The 22,726-nt window shown below is 36.8% G+C and overlaps 1 protein-coding gene across 1 annotated transcript in view; it reads left to right on the top strand.

The window, feature by feature from the left end:
• The window catches only part of LOC128558678 (von Willebrand factor D and EGF domain-containing protein-like), a 44,940-nt gene that overhangs the window by 11,648 nt on the left and 10,566 nt on the right, over positions 1 to 22,726 (top strand). The window contains exons 5-15 of the mRNA XM_053548717.1: positions 6,233 to 6,295; positions 6,806 to 7,041; positions 9,149 to 9,238; positions 9,501 to 9,636; positions 12,270 to 12,478; positions 12,805 to 12,896; positions 18,033 to 18,102; positions 18,404 to 18,601; positions 20,264 to 20,481; positions 21,668 to 21,818; positions 22,460 to 22,607. Coding sequence (XP_053404692.1) covers positions 6,233 to 6,295; positions 6,806 to 7,041; positions 9,149 to 9,238; positions 9,501 to 9,636; positions 12,270 to 12,478; positions 12,805 to 12,896; positions 18,033 to 18,102; positions 18,404 to 18,601; positions 20,264 to 20,481; positions 21,668 to 21,818; positions 22,460 to 22,607 — 1,611 coding nt within the window. The remainder of the gene's footprint in view (positions 1 to 6,232; positions 6,296 to 6,805; positions 7,042 to 9,148; positions 9,239 to 9,500; positions 9,637 to 12,269; positions 12,479 to 12,804; positions 12,897 to 18,032; positions 18,103 to 18,403; positions 18,602 to 20,263; positions 20,482 to 21,667; positions 21,819 to 22,459; positions 22,608 to 22,726) is intronic.

Below are 22,726 nucleotides of genomic sequence, written 5' to 3'. Positions count from 1 at the left end.
ACATTTTTCATAGGGGCAGTTGTGGGAGACATGCGCTTTTCTCAAAAGCATCTCTAGTTTTCTTTCAAAATGTCTGACGTATTCCCATGCTCAATGGTTATTTTCTTTCAAAATGTCTGACGTATTCCCATGCTCAATGGTTATTTCCGTTCAAAGTGTTTGACGTATTCCCATGTTCAATGGTTATTTCTGTTCAAAGTGTCTTACCTACTCCCATGCTTAATGGTTATTTCTTTTCAAAATGTCTGACATATTCCCATGCTCAATGGTTATTTCCGTTCAAAGTGTTTGACGTATTCCCATGCTCAATGGTTATTTCTGTTCAAAGTGTCTTACCTACTCCCATGCTCAATGGTTATTTTCTTTCAAAATGTCTGACGTATTCCCATGCTCAATGGTTATTTCCGTTCAAAGTGTTTGACGTATTCCCATGCTCAAACGTTATTTTCTTTCAAAATGTCTGACGTATTCCCATGCTCAATGTTTATTTCCATTCAAAGTGTTTGACGTATTCCCATGTTCAATGGTTATTTCTGTTTAAAGTGTCTTACCTACTCCCATGCTTAATGGTTATTTCCTTTTAAAGTGTTTGGCGTATTTCCATGCTCAATGGTTATTTCCTTTCAAAGTGTCTCGCGTATTGCCATGCTCAATGGGTATTCCGTTTCAACATATCTCACGTATTCCCATGCTCAATGGTTATTTCCTTTCAAAGAATCTCACTTATTCCAATGCTGAATGGTTATTCCGTTTCAAAGTGTCTCGCGTATTCCAATACTCATTGGTTATTTCCTTTCAAAGTATCTCACGTACTCCAAAGCTCAATGGTTTATTTCCTTTCAAAGTGGCTGACGCATTCCCTTTCTCAATAGTTATTTCCTTTCAAAGTGTCTGACGTATTCCCGTGTTCAATGGTTATTTCCTTTCAAATTGTCTGACGTATTCCCATGCTCAATGGTTATTTCCTTTCAAAGAATCTCACTTATTCCAATGCTGAATGGTTATTCCGTTTCAAAGTGTCTCGCGTATTCCAATACTCATTGGTTATTTCCTTTCAAAGTATCTCACGTACTCTAAAGCTCAATGGTTTATTTCCTTTCAAAGTGGCTGACGCATTCCCTTTCTCAATAGTTATTTCCTTTCAAAGTGTCTGACGTATTCCCATGTTCAATGGTTATTTCCTTTCAAATTGTCTGACGTATTCCCATGCTCAATGGTTATTTCCTTTCAAAGTGGCTGACGTATTCCCATGCTCAATGGTTATTCCGTTTGAAAAGTGCCTCACGTATTCCCATGCTCAATGTTTATTTCTTTTCAAAGTTCCTGACGTATTTCAATGCTCAATGGTTATCTCCGTTCAAAGTGTCTGAGGTATTCCGTGCTCAATGATTATTTATTTTCAAAGTGTCTGACGTATTCCCGTGCTCAGTGGTTATTTCCTTTCAAAGTGTCTCACGTATTCCCCTGGTCATTTTTTTTCCGTTTCAAAATATCTCACATATTCCCATGCTCAATGGTTATTCTCTTCCAAAGTGTCTGACGTATTCCCATACTCACTCTTAGGGTATTCCATTCAAAATATTATCAGCTTCAATATTAAGTCATACAACATTATCAAAAGTATTTTTCCCGACCGCAACTCAGAAATTACAGAAATTCGTTTTTTTTACATTTATTTCCAAATATTTCTGTGTGTTTGTGTGTGTTTTGGTTTAGCGTCCAGTAGTTCTAGAACATCTTCTAATGCTTCTGAAAAGTCTCTCCTCACAGTTCTCTTTGTTGAAAATAAAGGAATCAGTCGACTTATCTGCTTAGTTAATGCTATCATTTTCAAGCATTTCTTCATATTGTCACGTCTGCTATCTTAATCAAGGTGTTTCTTCATTTGATATTGAGTGACTTGTCATAGTTGTACTCTGTTTTGAAGGGGATTTCACTTTGTATGGCATTTTTGATCGGTGAACAAATTTAGCGATATTTTGCAAGACGATATTTTATAGTCGGTTTTCTTGTTGTAGAACTTGCTTTCAATGGTGTACTTGTGTTTATTTGAAATAATTCTTTTGGAGAGAAAGGATTGACAAGATATTCTTCTTCCTTTAGTTGTTAGGAGAGAAGTTCACCTGTTCCTTTCTGCTTAAACATCCCAACCTGCAATGGATAAACATTGTACGCAGAACTTCACATAGTGATACTTGTATGATTTAAACATTAATCGTTCACTAATTGTTCGCACACATTCTCCTCTTAATTCTAAAATAGCATTGAATACATGAGTAGAACAAGGTACATAATAGTCTGTGGAAGCACTCCATATTTCACATGAATAAAAGTACTTATTTCTAGTCATTCAGACAATTAACAATAAGTACAAGCCAGAGCGCCACCACTACTTAATAGCTCCATCACTGACGCGATATCGCAACAACTTTTAAATAAATACTGGCATATTCCTTTTAAACGAAATTTTATTATTCTAATGTTTCATGCACAATAAGATCATTTGCGCACGCGACAATGTTCTTATTGTGCGTCTGTGCACTGAAATGTAGTTAAAATACAACTGTATATCAAAATGATTCAACGCCAAAGTCAGAAGAAAAGCTCTTGACACCTCAGTTTACATAGTATTTTAATGAAATTACTGCCAACCTGGAGTAAAATAGTTCTAACAAGGCACTTCACTTTCCGAGTTTCGAAATATGCTCTGTCAAAAAAAATTAAAACAAAATGTAAATTTTATTTAACCTGTTTACATCTTGAAACAGGTGATTGCTGCACGACAGCTCCTTTCCTTATTACCACTTTTTGGTGGTGGAGCTAGTGTTTTGTAGCCGTGTTATCATTAACACTCATTGTTTTAGGTAGATCAATATGTATCTAACGGGTTGAAAACCCGAAGCGGAATAGGTTTACTTGAAATTGAAATTGGTGTTTATGAACATGAAAAATGTATGAAGAAAACTTAATACACGACAAAAGTCTTTGGGCAATCATTTCATCAGATACATAAATATATCTATATAGGGAAAAACTTTTAAAATCTTCTTGCCCCAAACCAGAGGGCCTAGGGCTTTAATATTTGGTATTTAGCATCATCTAGTGGTCCTCTACCAAGAATGTCCAAATTATTTCCCTAGGGTCAAATATGGCCCCGCCCCGGGGGTCACATAGTTTATATTGACTAATATAGGGAAAACCTTTGAAAATCTTCTTGTCCAAAAACCACTGGGCCTAAGGCTTTGATATTTTGTATGTGACATCATCTAGTGGTCCTCTACTAAGGTTTTCAAATTATTCCTAGGCAATTGGCCCTCCTGGCGTCACTTGGAAAACTTTGAAAATTCTTGTCCAAAACAAAAGCTAGGCTATGATTTTGAATGTACATCATCTAGTGGTTTACCAGTTGTTCAAATGGTCCTGGGTCAAAAGGCCGCCCTCAGGGATCACATGGTTTATATAACTTATATTAGGGAACATCTTTAAAATCTCTGCAATACCTATCAACATTGCAATTTGACATATGTAAAAGTTTTATGCCTAATACTTGATAGAGCTTGACCCTTGATCTTGACCTAGTGACCATAACTTTCACTTTTTGAGCTAAGCCTTCAAATTTGGACCACGTGCTAGGTTTTGTACTAAAAAACTTGACCTTGACATGACCTATGCTACTTGTGTTCCGAAGAAATTTGACCTGATTTTGAACTATTACTGCTTCACATTCTCAACTACAGCCTTCAAATTGACACTTGCTTTTTGTAAGAAATGAACTTCGACCTTGATTTACCTAGTGACCTACTTTCCATTTAAAGTACAGCTAATTGGCCACTGCTAGTTTTGTTTCCGACAAGAATTTGACTGATCTGACCTAGTGACCTCTTAAATCTCAGTTCTTAAGCCTTCAATTTAGACACATGCAGTTTTGTGTATCCGAACAACTTTAACAGAGATTGCTATGAACCACTTCAACATTTCTGTAGCTACACCTTCAAATTTGGACCCATATGCAAGTTTTGTACGAAATAACTTCGACTATGCCATTACTTAGGACCTACTTATGCCCTTTTTAAGGTCAGCTTAAAATTTGGACACATGCATATTTTGGTTCGAAGAATTCCTTATTTTGACCTAGTGTCCTACTCACATTTTCTCACTACAGCTTCAATTGACCACATGCATAGTTAACAAAATGAACTTTAACCTTGAAACTTGACCTAGTGACTACTTTCACATCTAAGCTACAGCCTCAACATGCACATGCATATTATCCGTCCTGATTGAAATTTGACTGATTTTACTAGTCCTCGCCTTTGCTCAAGACGCCTTCAAATTTGATCACTGCTAGGTTGTGTATGAAATGAACTTGACTGAATTGACTAGTGACGACTTTCACATTTCCAAGCTACACTTCAATATTGGACCTTGAAGACACATGCACAGCTTTGTTACAGATAATAATATGACTTGATTGACTTGACTAGTCTTGAAATTGAAACATCAAAATGCTCAATGGATCACTCTGTGTTTTGTCATAGCATGCATTTCAGTTTTTATCGAGTAGTTAAAACTCATGAGAAAACTCCAAATCCTATCACATAGAATTACACACCCTAAATAACCAGCACTTCAGTTCTGGGTTTAATTTTTATCACATAATGGTGTACCATGCGCCAGATATGGCCCCCTGGGTACGAGCAGCTGGGAAAAATTGTAAATCTTCTTGTCCAAAACCACAAAGCCTAGGGCTTTGATATTTGTAATGTAGCATCATCTAGTGGTTTTCTACCAAGTTTGTTCAAATTGTCCCCCTAGGGTCAAATATGGCCCCGCCCCAGGGGATCACATGGTTTATATAGACTTATATCTAGGGAAAATCTTTAAAAATCTTCTTGTCCATAGCCTACAACATTCAAATTTGTACCATATGTATAGTTTTGAGTGGCTAGATGAACCTTGACATGAGTTGACCTTGATCTTGACCTAGTGACCTACTTTCACATTTTTGTAGCTACAGCCTTCAAATTTGGACCACGTGCATAGGTTTATGTACCGAAATAAACTTTGACCTTGACATTGACCTAGTGACCTACTTTGTGTTCCGAAATGAAATTTGACCTTGATTTTGACCTAGTTACCTGCTTTCACATTTCTCAAGCTACAGCCTTCATATTTGGACCACATGCATAGTGTTGTGTAATGAAATGAACTTCGACCTTGATGTTGACCTAGTGACCTACTTTCACATTTTTAAAGGTACAGGCTTCAGATTTGGACCACATGCATAGTTTTGTGTTCCGAAAAGAACTTTGACCTTGAGTCTGACCTAGTGACCTTCTTTCACATTTCTCAAGCTAAAGCCTTCAAATTTAGACCACATGCATAGTTTTGTGTATCGAAACGAACTTTAACCTAGAGATTGACCTAGTGACCTACTTTCACATTTCTGTAGCTACAGCCTTCAAATTTGGACTATATGCATAGGTTTGTGTACCGAAATAAACTTTGACTATGCCATTGACTTAGTGACCTACTTTCACCTTTTTAAAGGTACAGGCTTAAAATTTGGACCACATGCATAGTTTTGTGTTCCGAAATGAAATTTGACCTTGATTTTGACCTAGTGTCCTACTTTCACATTTCTCAAGCTACAGCCTTCAATTTTGGACCACATGCATAGTTTTGTATACAGAAATGAACTTTAACCTTGAGATTGACCTAGTGACCTACTTTCACATTTCTTAAGCTACAGGCCTCAAATTTGGACCACATGCATAGTTTTGTGTTCTGAATTGAAATTTGACCTTGATTTTTACCTAGTACCTACGTTCACATTTCTCAAGCTACTGCCTTCAAATTTGGATCACATGCGTAGGTTTGTGTACTGAAATGAACTTTGACCTTGAAATTGATCTAGTGACTGACTTTCACATTTCCCAAGCTACAGCTTTCAAATTTGGACCACATGAATGGACCACATGCACAGCTTTGTGTACAGAAATAAATATTGACCTTGATTTTGACTTTGAGCTAGTCTTGAAATTTGGAACATTCAAAAATGGCTCAATGGTGGATCACTCTGTGATCTCTTGTTCATCGCATGCATTTCAGTTTGTTTATCTGAGTAGTCTAAAACTCTTGAAAAAAATCTCCAACAACTCCTATCACATAGTAATTACAGCACCCTAGAATAACCAGCATTCAGTTACTGGGTTTAATTTTTTATTCACAGGTAATGGTGTACCATGCCCGCCAGATAAGTGGTCAGCCACTGGTTACGAGCCAGGCTGCGTAGGTAAGTAGTACAATCCTTATTTTGTGTTCCAAGCGTGACGTATCGTTACAGTCCATTTTACCGCTTTGGATTTTTTTTATAATAGAACTAGAAGAGTAATTTGTAGGCGTGTACTGAAGTATTTTGTGTTACCAACGGGACGTATTGTAGTTCTATCATTTTAACTTGAGCTTTAGATTCATTTTATTGTTTTGTAATAATTGCACAAGAATGATTTTGCGTAGGTAAGTAGAACTGTAGTATATGTTACAAACGTGACGATACAATACAGTTTACCACTACAGAATTATCGTCATGACTTTATTTGAGCTAAAGTGTAATTTAAATTTGTATAACTATATGAAGATAAATAACGATCTAGAATCTATAAAACATGTACATTGTTGAGACTAATGACAGAGAAGACTTCCTGAGTAAGTAACTCAGGGAGTGGCATTGTGTATTTGTACTGTAATATTCTCATCAGTGCGTACTGCTGTTGTCATTAAATACTCTGCTTTATTTTTTCAGACATGTTTCCGAAAATGTTGAACAACCCAAGCCTGTCTTACCCTATAGTTAAACCAGACACTTTCGAGTTTAAATGCCACGTAAACTTCGACGCGTCGCGTTCTGATGTTGGTTTCGACGTCCAATGGTATTTTGACAATAAAACCGATGCCAGTGTCCCGGATACTCACTTGAGTGGAACACAGCGTGACGCCGTACTGGATCAGAAATACCTTGCTGGACACCTAGGAGAATCGGTATATCAGTCCATAATAAGTAAACGCCACTCGGCTCCTACTTTTTAAGCAACTTCCATTTTTCTCTCAAACACGTTGGCGTTGGCATTTTTTAAAATTAAAGAATCTTTGGCAAAGATGATGATATTTGCCATGGTTTCTGTTTTATAAGCCATTAACTTTTTTGCCATATACTTAACTCCATGCAATTTTGTTTTTATTTTAGGTCACAGTTGTGTGCTTTTGTTAACAGCATACAATCAAATATCGGGGATAAAATCAGACAAATAATCCTCGCTCCAAGAATACTGAAAATGATAAGCTAGCATTTAATTCATACTGGCCTTACCATCAGCAAACTTACTGTCTTTAATTTTAGTGAATATGTTTCATCAGTGAATTGTTTCATTTACTTAAGTTTGTTTATAAGTTATTTTTATGGAATTGAAATAGAGTTTGCGCGCGCCTAATCTCCTGAACACATGCACACAATTGAATGAAACTTAACACAAGTGATCAGTAGATGCCCTTGTTGTACATGGTGCATGTCTAATAGGTTCTTTCAGAAAAAAAATATCTGCAGGGTTATGGGACTTCTATTTTTTGTTACTTTACTATATACATACAGTCCACATAATTATGCAATCTTGTTTGCGTCAAATTGCAATGCACTGTGTCAGTGCGTGCGGAGGGTACATTCATCACATTCAGTGATAGCTCTAGTTTTCTATCAATATTTGAAATCGGATTTCTTACCAATGAGTTTTTCTGAGTTTCAAGCTGAAATGTACATAAGTATGCATGCCCAAAGTTCGCAATTCAAGTTCAACAATTTACTTTAGTCATCTGATTTTGAAAAATGAGAGTTATTGTATCACTGAGCGGTTGTCGGCGTCGGCGTCGCGTGCCTGTTAAGTTATGTTAGGTCATAGCTATTCCTAAACTATCAAGTATTCTTTGAAACTTGGAAACTTGTTCAACACATTATAGCTGACCTGTATATTGAAGAAACAAATCATTGCTTTTTGCAATTATGGCCCTTTGTACTTTAGAAATATCGTTTCTTGGTTAAGTTTTATGTTTAGGTCACTTTTCTCCTAAACTATCAAAGCTATTGCTTTGAAACTTGGAATACTTGTTCACCATCATAAGCAGACCCTGTACATCAAGAAACATAACTCCATCTTGCTTTTTGCAAGATTTATTGCCCCTTTTGTACTTAGAAAATCAGTTTCTTGGTTAAGTTTTATGTTTAGGTCAGCTTTTATCCTAAACTATCAAAGCTATTGCTTTAAAACTTGCAAACTTGTTCACCATCATAAGTTGACCCTGTATAGCAAGAAACATAACTCCGTCCTGCTTTTTGCAAGATTTATGGCCCCTTTTGGACTTAGAAAATATCAGATTTCTTGGTTAAGTTTTATGTTTAGGTCAACTTTTTCTCTTAAACTATCAAAGCTATTGCTTTGAAACTTGCAACACTTGTTCACCATCATAAGCTGACCCTGTACAGCAAGCAACATAACTCCATCCTGCTTTTTGCAATAATTATTGCCCCTTTTGGACTTAGAAAATCATTTTCTTGGTTGAGTATTATGTTTAAGTCAACTTTTCTCATAAACTATCAAAGCTATTGCTTTAAAACTTGCAACAGTTTTTCACCATCATAAGTGGACACTGTACATCAAGAAACATAACTCTATCCTGCTTTTTGCAAGAATGATGGCCCTTTTTAGACTTAGAAAATCATGGGTAGGACAATATTTCTATTACACAAAAAAAATCAGATGAGCGTCAGCACCCGCAAGGCGGTGTTCTTGTTATTTCATATACTTAATCTAACAATTTGTTGGTTTGAATATATTTCCTGAAGGGTGAATTATATTTCTTTTCTTGAAAATGCCTTAAAAATTGAAGTTAAATTGGAGTGCCAGTATTTATTTGTTTTGTTCAGTGTATATATTTCTAAAACTGCAAATAAATGGGTTGGAGCGAAAGTGGTCTAAGTGTATATTATAAATAAAGAAGCTTTTAGAGCAGTTTCGCTCTCACCCCGCGAAATTGGATATTGAACTTTATTGACATTATGTCGTTTTAGTGAAAATGATCTATATCTGTATAATTGTAGCTTAGCTGCAGAGTTCGGTCTTACTTCAAAGCTACACCGTTCAGGAAAGGACCATACCTCCCGAGTAATGGTTACTGGTGTGGGATAAAGGTATTACATTAGTTCTAATTTCCTACTACAGAATACAAGACGATCCACAGAACCACTTCTACAGCAGTATTTCACGAACCAGATACGTTAAAATTAATTTTAGAAATGTTAAACATTTTTTTTTTTGTGCGACTAAGTGTATCGATATAGTTTTGTGACTGAGTTTTATCCATATGCTTTATATAAAGAAAAATTAAATCATTTATTTTGTGCTTTCTATGATATTATGTCCAAGGAAATGATATTTCTTTTCCTTTAAAAGTATTCTCCTACCAGTTTAACTGTCAGCACCAAGGATCCAGCACAAACAGTAAAACTAATATCAACTATACCAATAATATGTGACAAAGCCGCACAGCCGTCCTGCAAATTAGAGCTATATCTCGACAACAATAACCGTAAGTATTCGTTTGTTATTAGACGGCTATTTCCTTGTATGATCGGCGTATTGCATCCAGTTGTTTTCCCAGGGACTTCCATTACAACATATTTTGCGTGTACGGCATTCTACCCACCAAACCGACGTTAAAACCATTTTTTTTACATTGCTGGCATGGCCGAAGAAAACGTTTTGTGATTTTTTTCTGATACACTTTGAAGGTAGCAAATATATTTGGTAAATATGTGATAAAACATATTTCGTATGAAAATGAGAAAGAAAGATCAAAGCTTAAACTAGTTTTTATAACCGTAAATATAAAAATTGAACTGACACGACTGTTAAACACTTTTTTGGCGTATTACAATTGAAGCGGGCCCTTTTGACAGTACTTTTAGATGTTGAAAAGATCAATATACTCGCATTCATTTTCATCCTCTGATACTCATAGAACAAGCTACGGTCAAAATGAAATATAAAAGCTTTTTAACCCAACTGGGACTTCTAAATCACTAATTTAATCCAAACTCGATCGCACAAAAATGGCCTTTAACTCTCATATAAACAAAGTAAAAGCTAAAATTTGATACAGATCACATCTTTGGTATGTTTAATATATTCTTTGATATTTTCTAGCGACTGGTTTTACGTCTGCTGACGCCGTTTCTTTTTCAGCTCACACAAGCAATGCTCGGGTGAGTTATTGTGATCTCGATGTCCGTCGTCCGTCGTCTGTCTGTCTGTCAACATTTAGCTAGTGTATGTCATAGAGGCTGTATTTTTCAATTGATCTTCATCGAATTTGGTCAGAATGATTGCCTTGATAAAAACTAAGCCAGGTTTGAATATGGGTCATCTGGGGTCAAGAACTAGGTCACTAGATCAAATCAAAGAAAAACCTTGTGTATGCGATAGAGGCTGTATTTTTCGATTGATCTTCATGATTTTTGGTCAGAAGGATTGCCTTGATAAAATCTAGGTCAAGTTCGAATATGGATAATCTGCGGTAAAAAACTAGATCACTAGGTCAAATCAAAGAAAAACCTTGTGTATGCAACAGGGACTGCATTTTACATTTGAATGTTTGTCTGGATGAAATTTAGCTCTAATTTGAATATGGGTTATCCAGGGTAAAAAAAACAGGTCACCCGGTTAAATCAAAGAAAAACCTTGTGTACACAATAGGGGCTTCTTTTTACACTAGATATTCATAAAATTTAGTCAGAATGATTGCCTTAAAGAAATTTAGGTCAAGTTAAAATATGAGTCCCCTGGGGTCAAAAACAAGGTCACTACGTCAAATCAAAGAAAAACCTTTTGTACGCAATGGGGACTGCATTTTACACCGGATCTTCATGAAATTTGGTAAGAATGTTTGTCTGGATGCAGATTAGGTCAAACTTGATTATAGGTCATCTGGAGTCAAAAACTAGGTCAACTGGTCAAATCAAAGAAAAAACTTTAGTACGCAATAGGGGCTGCATTTTACACTGGATCTTCAAAAAGTTTTATCAGAATGATTGTCTTGATGAAATCTAGTTCAAATTGAAATATGGGTAACCTGTGATCAAAAACTAGGTCGCAGGGTCAAATCAAATGAAAAAACTTAAGTACGCAATAGGGGCTGCATTTTACACTGGATCTTCATGAAATTTGATTACAAAGTTTGCCTTGATGACTTCTAGGTCAGGTTTGAATCTGGGTCATGTCTGGTTAAAAACTAGTTCATCCGGTTAAATCTATGACCATATCTTCATGAAATTTGGTCAAAATATTTATATTGATGTTTAAAGTTTTGGATGATTTCGAATTTGGGTCACTAGATCAAATAAAAGGAAAAGCTTGTAGTCACTTTTTTGCTTAGTTCCTTCTGAAACTTTGTCAGAATGTTTGTTTTTATGGAATCCTGGACAAGGACGAATCTTTATCATATGGGTCAAAAACTATGTCACTTGGTCGAATCAAAGAAAATACTTGTTTGCCCTCAAGAGTTTGGTCCAATCTTAATGAAAATTGGTGAGAATATTTGTTTCTATGTTATCACTAGGTCAAACATGTTTGCACTGTTACGGTGTGTTTCTCAGGTGAGCGACGTAGGGCCATCTTGGCCCTCTTGTTTACAATTTCGAAACAGTTATTCATAGGAGAGATCAACGTGACGACACGCATTAACATATGTTTACCTGGTGGTGGGCAAAACAAATGTTTTTACGTCGTTTGTGTATGGGATAAGAATTTTTAAATTTTTATAACTTTTTCATATTTTCATATTTACAATTTTCATATTTGCGTATTTAAATATCTTTTTTTTCAAACGACTAACCGTTTTAAATGACATATGATTTTAATAGCGGCGTAGCGATGTTTAAAACTTTTAGAAAAACACTGTGAGTTAAGCTTTCATTATTATTTTCTGTTTCATTTCGAAATGATAATTAAAAATAACTAAAAATGTTCTTGTTTCATAACCTTTCCATTTATCAAAAAATGATATTGATATAATTTGTGTTTTAAGAAAGTTAAAGCCGTTAGTAAAACATCACTGTTTACAAAAATGGACATTCGGCGTTTGCACATCCGATCACTGTCATATCAGTTCTAAAAATAGAAAATACAACAGATTTGTATACAAACACCTCTCTCCTGTTACAGATAACACCGTAACAACGACGTCTTGTACTAAAGTTATGAAGCCAACAGACTGGAATGCGGCTACACACGAATCTGTAATCCCGGTTCAAATTCTCGCACAACGAGATCCTAAGAAGGACGCTGATAAAAATCTTGCTTTGCATTTTCAGCAAATATTTTCGGGCGATGCACCACCAATATTCAACGGATACAACATCCCCTATTTGCCAGTATGATAAATCAGACTTTTACCAAATTTTACACCTGTTTGGTTGTAGTAGGTGCTGATTCAAACGGCATTTTCGTTACTACAAAAACAGTTTCTATCTGATAGAGATATCTTGCTAAAACAGTGCAATACACCATTAAATGATAAATATGTTTTAGAAATATATTATCACAAAACAGATAGAACTCATTTGATATAATTTCGTAATATTAATATTAAATTTGAAATATACATAATGAAATGCACTGTCTTCCCTACTTACGGAAAGTAGGGATTAAATTTATTTGTTTTAAGCATTTTATTTCTTTAAATTTCTTTGTTGGGCAGATACATACCAAGGACAAAGACACATCACAATGTAGATGTACAGGGGATCCTCATTGCGTCACCCTCGACACACATTTAACCAGAAAAGGAGCGTAAGTTGACCTTTTTCATTTTATATGATCAAATACTGTTAAGAAATTACAAAAAAACCTTGCTTTTTTTTAGCTCGATCTGAAAGTACTATCACTGACCTTGTTTCATGTCAAATAATTGTCAAAGTGATAACCACGTAAGACGAAGCACTAAAAAACAAAACATTTTGATATTTAACCGACCGAAAATGTTAAAGTTATCAATCCAGACCTCTTACTAGTTTTTAGCTACTAAAACGTATAGCTATTGCACTCGCCCCGGTGTCGGCGGCGGCGTCGCCGTTGGTTAAAGTTTTAGATACCGGGGGGGGGGGGGGGTGGTAAAGTCAAATATCTCTGTTACTATCAAAGCTATTGACTTGAAACTTAAAATAGTTAATAACTATCAAAGTCTACACCAGCAGAAACAATCCCAATAACTCTGATTTGACAGAATTATGCCCCTTTTTAACTTAGAATTTTTGGTTAAAGTTTTTGATAAAGTCAAATATCTCTGTTACTATCAAAGCTATTGACTTGAAACTTAAAATAGTTATTTACTATCAAAGTCTACACCAGCAGAAACAATCCCAATAACTCTGATTTGACAGAATTATGCCCCTTTTTAACTTAGAATTTTTGGTTAAAGTTTTTGATAAAGTCAAATATCTCTGTTACTATCAAAGCTATTGACTTGAAACTTAAAATAGTTATTTACTATCAAAGTCTACACCAGCAGAAACAATCCCAATAACTCTGATTTGACAGAATTATGCCCCTTTTTAACTTAGAATTTTTGGTTAAAGTTTTTGATAAAGTCAAATATCTTTGTTACTGTCAAAGCTATTGACTTGAAACTTAACATACTTATTTACCATCAAAGTCTACTCCAGGAGAAACAATTCCAATAACTCCAATTTGAATTTTGACAGAATTATGCCCCTTCTTTAACTTAGAATTTTTTGTTAAAATTTTTGATAAAGTCAAATATCCCTGTTACTATCAAAGCTTTTGACTTGAAACTCAAAATAGTTATTTACAACCGAAGTCTACATTAGGATTCATATAACTCCAATTTGAATTTTGACAGAGTTATGTCCCTTTTTAAGATGGATTTTCTACTGGCATAGCTTTAATTCAGAGTCAAGCATTGAGAAAAGTAGAGCGCGCTGTCTTACGGACAGCTCTTGTTATACATGTATTTATGTTAGTCTTGTCCATGTGCAATACAGTAGTTATGTTGTTTGGTGGGTTTAACGTCGCACCAACACAATTATAGTTCATATGGCAATTTTACAGCTTTAACGGTGGAGAAAATCCCATGTGCCCCTCCGTGGAAGAACCACCTACCTTCCGTATGCCATCTGGATGGCTTCCTCACGTGAAGAATTCAACGCCCCGAGTGAGACTCGAACCCACATCGGTGAGGGGCTAGTGATTTGAAGTCAGCGACTTGAACCACTCGGCCACGGAAGCCCTACAATAGTAGCACTTAATATGACAGAATTATAAGAGTCATGTTCTATATACTAATTAAAGTCATTGCAGAAATATATACATGTCTGTTTCTTAGAAGGCATATGTGTAAAATGCAAATAGATACACAGACATTAAACAACAAGTGTTAAATTATTACTGTACATACAGAATATTTGTTAAATATATTCCTTTTTAAGAAAGCGGTTCTTCAGGGGCCATAGTAGGAGACTTCGGAACCGGGTTGAAAATTCGTTTGTCCCCTGATGACGGGACAGAGTGTTTGCTGAAACAAACATTGAATAGGGAGTGCAGGAAATTACAAATCTATTGTAATTAGCCTTAGGAATTTTGTTTACGACACATGATTAACCTGTTTTGCAGACTACTGTTTTCTGTGCCTCAGAAATAGAACTTCCGTTGTTCGACGACAAAGAGTTCTGCAGAAGTATTTATGTATCCAAATTATTTGAATTCGCTGGAGTTAGCATTATTGTACTAACTGAACTAAAATTAACTAATGTCAGTTTCCAATTTTAATAAACTCCTCACAATATACCGAGAAACAGAGCGAGTCCATAGCTACTTGTTGTTCAATTATATACACAAATTTTTCAAAAACGCTATTTGGTCAACATAACAGCAGTATACAGCACGTGAAAAGATTGGCTCTGCTCTGTGCAATGATTTACTCTTGTTGCTCTGACTTCAGACAAGTTGTTCAGTGTGTGTGTATATGTTCGGGTTTTTCAACAATTTTTCAGTCATATAAACGACGGTGTCTACTTGTAGCAGTGAGCACAATACCCAACTTTATAGTGCTGCCTCACTGGAATATCACGCCGTAGACACGTGACATGATACCCCAGCCAGTCAAATTATACTGACACCGGGCTGACCAGTCCTAGCACTATCCTCTTAATGCTAAGCGCCAAGCGAGGAAGCTGCTAGTACCATGTTTTACGTCTTTGGTATGACGCGGCCGGGGATCGAACCCACGACCTCCCGCACTCGAAGCGGACGCTCTACCACTAGGCTACCGAGGCGGTAGTTGTTAAGTAAACTGGTGTAATCATTCATTTATATGTTTTGATTAATATGATACCGTCAAAGATGGAGGAGCAGGAGTTTTCATTCAGTACCCATCTGGCAAGAGAGAAACACTACATGCAGCCACAGGAAAACACTGCAGCAACTATAAGGCAGAGACTGAAGCACTCATGAAGGCCGTCTCAGTGGTTGAAGACTCGGCAGAAGAAAGCTCCTCAGTCGTCTTTTTCACAGATGCACTGTCTGCCATGGAAGCTCTGATCAACAATAAAGCTCCGCAGCTAGCCAGGAGAATGCAGAGCCTGAGTATGACCTGCAAAGTAGCACTTCAGTGGATTCCATCCCATTGTGGACTTGCAGGCAATGAAGAGGCAGACAAACTGGCTAAGCTAGGAGCTCAGTCAGAACAACCAACAGTACCTGTGAGTTACAAGGAGAAAGTCACCATCATCAAGGCACTAACGAGACCAAGGATGGAGGAAGATGCATTTCATCTCCGCTCAGGGCACAACAAGCTCAATGCTCACATGTACAAGAAATACAGACTAACATCATCGCCAGCTTGTCCATGTGGTGAAGAAGATCAGACTGCGGAGCATATACTTCAGAGATGCAAAAGGCACGACCAGGAGCGAGCTGCGACTTGGCCAATAGATACCTCAATCCACCAGAAACTGTATGGAGGCATTGAGGATCTTAGGCAAACCACAAGTTTCATCGAGGCTACTGGTCTGAAAGTGTAGATGCGAACGACAAGAAGAAGAAGATTAATATGATCTGGTATTTTTCACTACTGATAGAGCCTTTCTCATCGGTAACTTGTCTTGTCAAACAGATTGAAAATAGGGTTACAGTGGGGTCGGGATACCCTTAACGCGTTTAAACCCCGAGTCTCCTTTCTGTGTAAAGGCGGTGCTCACCCACTCACTCATTCACGCAAACACGCACGCACGCACGCACAGACACACACACACACACGCACGCACGCATGCACACACAGAGTTAACCACCTTCTACTTAGTAAGGTTAAGAGCCCACAATATTTCTGGCAACAGATAGTTTGCGTTTTTAGCTCGACTATTCGAAATATAGTCTAGCTATTCTACTCACTTGGCGTCGGCGTCGGCGTCGGCGTCACACCTTGGTTAAGTTTTTGCATGCAAGTACATACAGCTATCATTTAAAGGCATATAGCTATGAAACTTATTTTTTCTTTTTCTAGGTCAATTACCAACCTCACTGGGTCAAGTTCCATATATCTGACATGTAGTTTGAGCGTATTATGCCCCCTTTTGGACTTAGAAAATTCTGGTTAAAGTTTTACATGCAAGTTACTATCTCCAAAACTAATGCAGATATTGAATTGAAACTTCACATGTGTCTTCGGGGTTATAAAACTAGTTGATAGCACCAAGTCCCATAACTCTGACCTTCATTTTGGCCAATTTATGCCCCCTTTTGGACTTAGAAAATTCTGGTTAACGTTTTGCGTGCAAGTACATACAGCTATTACTAAAAGGCATATAGATTTGAAGCTTATTTTTTCTTTTTCTAGATCAATTACCAACCTCACTGGGTCAAGTCCCATGTATCTGACATGTAGTTTGAGGAAATTATACCCCCTTTTGGACTTAGAAAATTCTGGTTAAAGTTTTACATGCAAGTTACTATCTCCAAAACTAATGCAGATATTGAATTGAAACTTCACATGTGACTTCGGGGTTATAAAACTAGTTGATAGCACCAAGTCCCATAACTCTGACCTTCATTTTGGCCAAATTATGCCCCCTTTTTTACTAAGAAAATCCTGGTTAACGTTTTGCGTGCAGGTACATACATCTATTACTAAAGGTATATAGATTTGAAACTTATTTTTTCTTTTTCTCGGTCAATTACCAACCTCAATGGGTCAAGTCCCATAACTCTGACATGTATTTTGAGGAAATTATGCACCCTTTAGGACTTGGAAAATTCTGGTTAAAGTTTTACATGCAAGTTACTATCTCCAAAACTAATGCAGATATTGAATTGAAACTTCACATGTGCCTTCGGGGTTATAAAACTAGTTGACAGCAGCAAGTCCCGTAACTCGTAACTCTGATATGCATTTTGGTGAAATTATGTTTCCTTTTGAACTTGAAATTCTTTTGATATTTTAACCTTTTTGGGTAATATTTTCCTGCTTCTAGGACAATATTTCGAATAGTCGAGCTTGGCTGTCTTACGGACAGCTCTTGTTTTTTTTTAGTTGAATATTCATCTTTGCTTTATTTCATTTTACCTTCCTTTTTCAACCAATCATTTGCATATAGTTAAGATATACATGCTGTTGGATTAAGCAACCGTCTGCTATATTATTCCGCTACAGAATGTTTGTTGTTGCGGGCCTAATTAGCGATGTATGGCTCTCTGACTGATTTGAATGCTCTGTTCTTTCGGGAAACCTTCCATTTTCTTTTTCTTTTTATTCATTTTTTTTTTACAACTTTCAAATTAACACTAAATTCTAATGTTAAAATCCGATCCTCAAAGCACTCAGTAAAAGAGCGTCCTGCCCTAGTATAGACGTTCTATCTACGGAAGCGCTGGCGGGACATTTATGAGTTATGAACACTGTCAGTTTCATTTCAGGCAATACGACTACTACAAGGTTGGAGAATTTATGATGTACGAAAGCACAGTGCCAAATCGCTTGTTTCAGGTAAGAACAGAAAAATAACGTCATATGTGTGTATTACCAAATTGGTCACTAATAGAAATTATATAGCTTTTTAAAACATTTATCTTTAGCCTACTAGCGGCAAGCGCATTTGCCTTTGCGACCAGTACAGACCATGATCAGTCTGCATAGATCATGGTCTGCAATGTTCGCTTTTAAGTCAATATTAGTAAACACCCATTAAAATATTAAGTGGTACTGCCTACACGGAACGATGGAACAGTCCATTTTAGAAATTTAGCGTAAAGGTTAAGTGTTCTCATATACCTTTCATGTAAAACAGGTTCAGGCTCGCACGTGGTCATGTGGAAGAGTCACGTGTAATTGTGGTGTGGCTGCACGTGAAGGCAATGACATCGTCATTATAGATATGTGTCACGGCCACTATGGAAAATCCTTTCCACAAGTTCTCATTCCACACAAGGGGGCACTCTCGCAAGGAACAGTGGTAAGCCAGGATCCAGCCGGAAACCACTTTCTGGTAAGTGAGTATGGGTACGATAAAAGTAATACTTCCGCATTGTTTTCAAGGATTACTCCTTTTTCCACACAAAGGAACACCCTTGCAATGAATAGATTTGAGCCGGGATCCAGGCGGAACACACTTTCTGGAAAATGTGTACCGGCAGGACAAACACACGCCTTTCAAAAATTATTTTCACACGTTCTACAAAAGCTTTTCACACACAAGATACAGTTATAGGCCGGCGAATCCCTATAGGGTGTTGACCTTAGTAATGGTGGTCGGCATTTAGTTCTTGTCTTGAATAATGCTTGCAGAACTTGTATGTAGTGCTCTTCTAGGATGCTGGTGAAACATGGAGTTTTATAAGTCAGGATCAAGCTTTGAAAGGCATGGTTTGGAGGTGGATTCATCCTGTCGGTGTACACATTAATCTAAGTATTTGACTGTGATAGTGTGCAGTTGCCGAATGAGTTTATACAAGTAGATGCGTCCTCGAGGAAGACGTATTAGTCGAACATAGTTTGGAAAAATAATTAATACTGATAAAAATGTTATATAGCTGTCTCCCTAAAATTAAAAGTACCAAATACAAACGAGCAAAATACGTTATGAGGGAAGAAAATGATGGGTTGAGGAAGTAAAATGAATAAAGATATATCATTGTGTAGTTCGATATTTTTGAAATTTTGATATTTTATGGAAAAAGTACACTGAAAGCATGCTTAACTTCAGTAAATATTTTCTTTTATTTTGGATATATATACAGCAAATTTGAAAATATCAAATGACTTGTTTGTTGTTTTGATGTTGTTGTTTTTTTTTTCATTTCTTTTGAAACATTGACATGAGAAAACTTATTGTACGTTGACGTTGTTTAGACATTAGAATGCAAGAGCGTGCGTCGTTTTTTCCCCCGTTTTTTAAATTATGTCTCTAACACCACTGTGGTGGGAGACATATTGATTTACTGAAGTCTGTCCGCGCGCGCGTGTGTGTGCGTGTGTGTGTGTGTGTGTGTGTGTGCCCGTCTTTCACAAATCTTGTCCGCACTGTAAGTCGAACATTTCTCGCGCGATCTTCACCAAACTTGAACAAAATGTGTTTGCAGTTAAGTCCTCGGACAAATTCGATAACTGGTGAAATCGGCCGAGGCACTTCGGAAATATGTCCCTTGGAACATTGTTTTTGATAATTAAAGCACTGAAAGAGTGAGTGGGTTGCATCAAAGCACTGAAAGTGTGATTGGATTCTATCAAAGCAGTTGGGTTGTTTTTGATAAAGCAGTGAAAGTCTGATTGGAATTAAGGATATATAGGGAGTAGGTTTACGCTCCGATCTTGTACTGCTATTAGGCAGTTGTGGGAGAAATAAGCAGCTCTAGTTCTGTTGATTGATTTTTCTTTAATGAACATACATATTCTAAATGCGCAACCAAGCAAGCTGATTATGAAATGATGGCCTTTACTATCTTATGAAATGAAGTAGTACTTTTACAAACGCATATCTTATCGTATTAATGATAAAAAATATAGGATTTATTTGAACTTATCAAGTCCATTTTTACACTAGTCTCAAGAGTTTTGCAAAAAAAATCTTTATTGAAAAGTTAAGGTCCGTCCATCTTTTATGATCTAACTGTTGATGTCAATGAAATTTCCCTATTATTTGCTCATTTAGATTGATTTTCCATCCGGAGCTCAAGTAAAAGTGGATGCATATAAAGGTAGACTGTTGAATATTTATATCACATCTCCCGAAGACGATTTCGGAGCAACACAAGGATTATGCGGAACATTAGACGGCAATCGAGATAATGACCTGAAGCATCCTGATGGAACCACGGACACATTTTCAATGAAACGTTTTCAACCCAACTCCTTTGTTGAGTCCTGGAGGTAAAAAATCAAAATGACTGTATTTGTTTCTTTGTCTTGCCTTATGAAATGAACTCTAGAAACTCGGAGTTCTCCTCTTACCGTACCACCATAGGGCCAATTATAAACACATATTTCTGATTTGAATCGCCTTCCAGTCGACAGTCAGAATTATTGCCCGAGGTCAAGAGGAGATAAATGCTATAGTTATGTCTCCCCTGTAAAATTGGGGAGACATATTGTATTTGCGTTTTCAGTGATCAGTACCAAGCCTAGTTGTGCATATCGCCGGCACGTTCCGCTTCGTCGCATGAAATCGCCGCCAGAGCTAAAAGTAGAAACATTTGTCCCGCTTTCACAGGTCAAGCTGCTGGCTGGATTTCGACAAAACTTCACTGACGTGATCAGTACCAAGGCTAGTTGTGCCTATCACTGGCACATTCTAATTTGCTTCACGAAATGGTCGCCGGAGCTAAAAGTAGAAAAATCTTGTCCGGCTTTCACTGGTCAAACTGCTGGCTGGATTTCGACGAACCTTCACTGGAGTTATCAGTGCCAAGCCCAGTTATGCATACCGCCGGCATGTTCTGCTGGCCACCAGAGCTAAAAATAGAAAAATCTTGTCCGGCTTTTACTGGTCAAACTGCTGGATATATTTAAACGAAACTTCACAGGAGTGATCAGTACCGACCCTAGTTGTGCATATCGCCGGCACCTGAAACTGAATAATCTGATTTAACGCCTATTTTATACAATGATACCTTCCACTCCGCAGCCTAAAATGGCCATCAGAGCTAGATATAGGAAACTATTGTCCGGCTTTCACTGGTCAAACTGCTGGACACATTTCGCCGAAACTTCACAGGAGTGATCAGTACCTAGCCTGGTTGTGCATATCGCCGGCACGTTCCGCTTCGCTGCGCAAAAATGGCCGCCAGAGCTAAATGTATATGACATGCGGTGGGGGCACATTTCTTTTCTGACAAAAACACCTTCTAGTTCTGACTATTTTGACCTGCAATTCATTCAGTAAGGCTTAGTGTTTGATTGCATAATATGAGAAATTGATTTTCTTATATTTTTTTTTAATAACTTCAAGTTTTGTATTCAAGACAGGAAAATTTCTTGTTGATCTACAGACCGGTCAACTATGGACCGACGATTTATGTAAGGAATTATATAATAATGTTACTTAACTTTAATTCAGGATTCCTATAGGGTCATCAATGTTTGATCTGAAAGAAAACATCCCCGTCGACAGAAAGTATAATAACGACATATACTACTGCAACTGCGACCAGAAGAAGAGTCTTGTAGATTGTACATTCGATAACAACAAAAATCTTCCAGCGGTGCATGTATGTTTATTTCACTTTCATTATTTTAAATAAGTTTTAAATAAAAATAAAGTTGTCAAGATTTATTTATAAACATTTCATAGCTTTCCAAAGAGGATCAATAACTTATTGACACACATGATGTCCACAATATAAGACAGACTCTACAGTAAACAATGAGTCATCAACGAAAAATTAAAATGAAGCGTAATGGGGGTAAGACATGTACATAACATGCAGATCAAATTTTCTAACTGAGAATGAATTATTTATTTTAGTTTGAATCCATGCGCTTCGTAGATAGGAAACGATAAAACTAAGAAAATGTCTGGTATTGTTCAGAAATATATACATGTATGAAAACGAAACTTATCGCTGCTTTTGTTTTTAATTTTAGCTGGAATACATGTGAAAACATACCGGAAAACTTCAATCAAATTGCTTTTATTCACAAATATTGGAATGACAGCACACTTTATAATACACTTGATTTCAAAACATCAAGCGACACAAAATAAATAATGTAATAACCTTTAAAATAAAAACGTCTGCAGCACACTTCATTGCACAAAACGTTTTACCCATGAATGTTCATCATAACGTGTTCGTCCTTCAGCTAAAAATCATACAAAAATGATTTTGTTTCTTTGAAATTCATTTAGACACGTTGTGGGTCAAAATGTAACCCGGTCATACAAAATGGACACATCAACCTTCAAGCACTGCAGCAAGCGGGTCGTAAAAAGAGGTCAGCAAGCGGGCTAGATGACGATAACGCACCGGTCAACTATTTCTTTGACTATGGGCTCTGTAAGTAGAAACATTGAAGGTCAAGATAATCCTTAATATTCTCGAATTAATGTAAATGCAAACTTATGCCATTTGACGTCACAGTCAAGTTATCCTAAAAGCACATTACTTTTAATGCG

Source organism: Mercenaria mercenaria, chromosome 7 (genome assembly GCF_021730395.1).
Source record: "Mercenaria mercenaria strain notata chromosome 7, MADL_Memer_1, whole genome shotgun sequence".
NCBI classification, from domain to species: Eukaryota; Metazoa; Mollusca; class Bivalvia; order Venerida; family Veneridae; genus Mercenaria; species Mercenaria mercenaria.
This window is presented reverse-complemented; position numbering and strand designations above follow the sequence as displayed.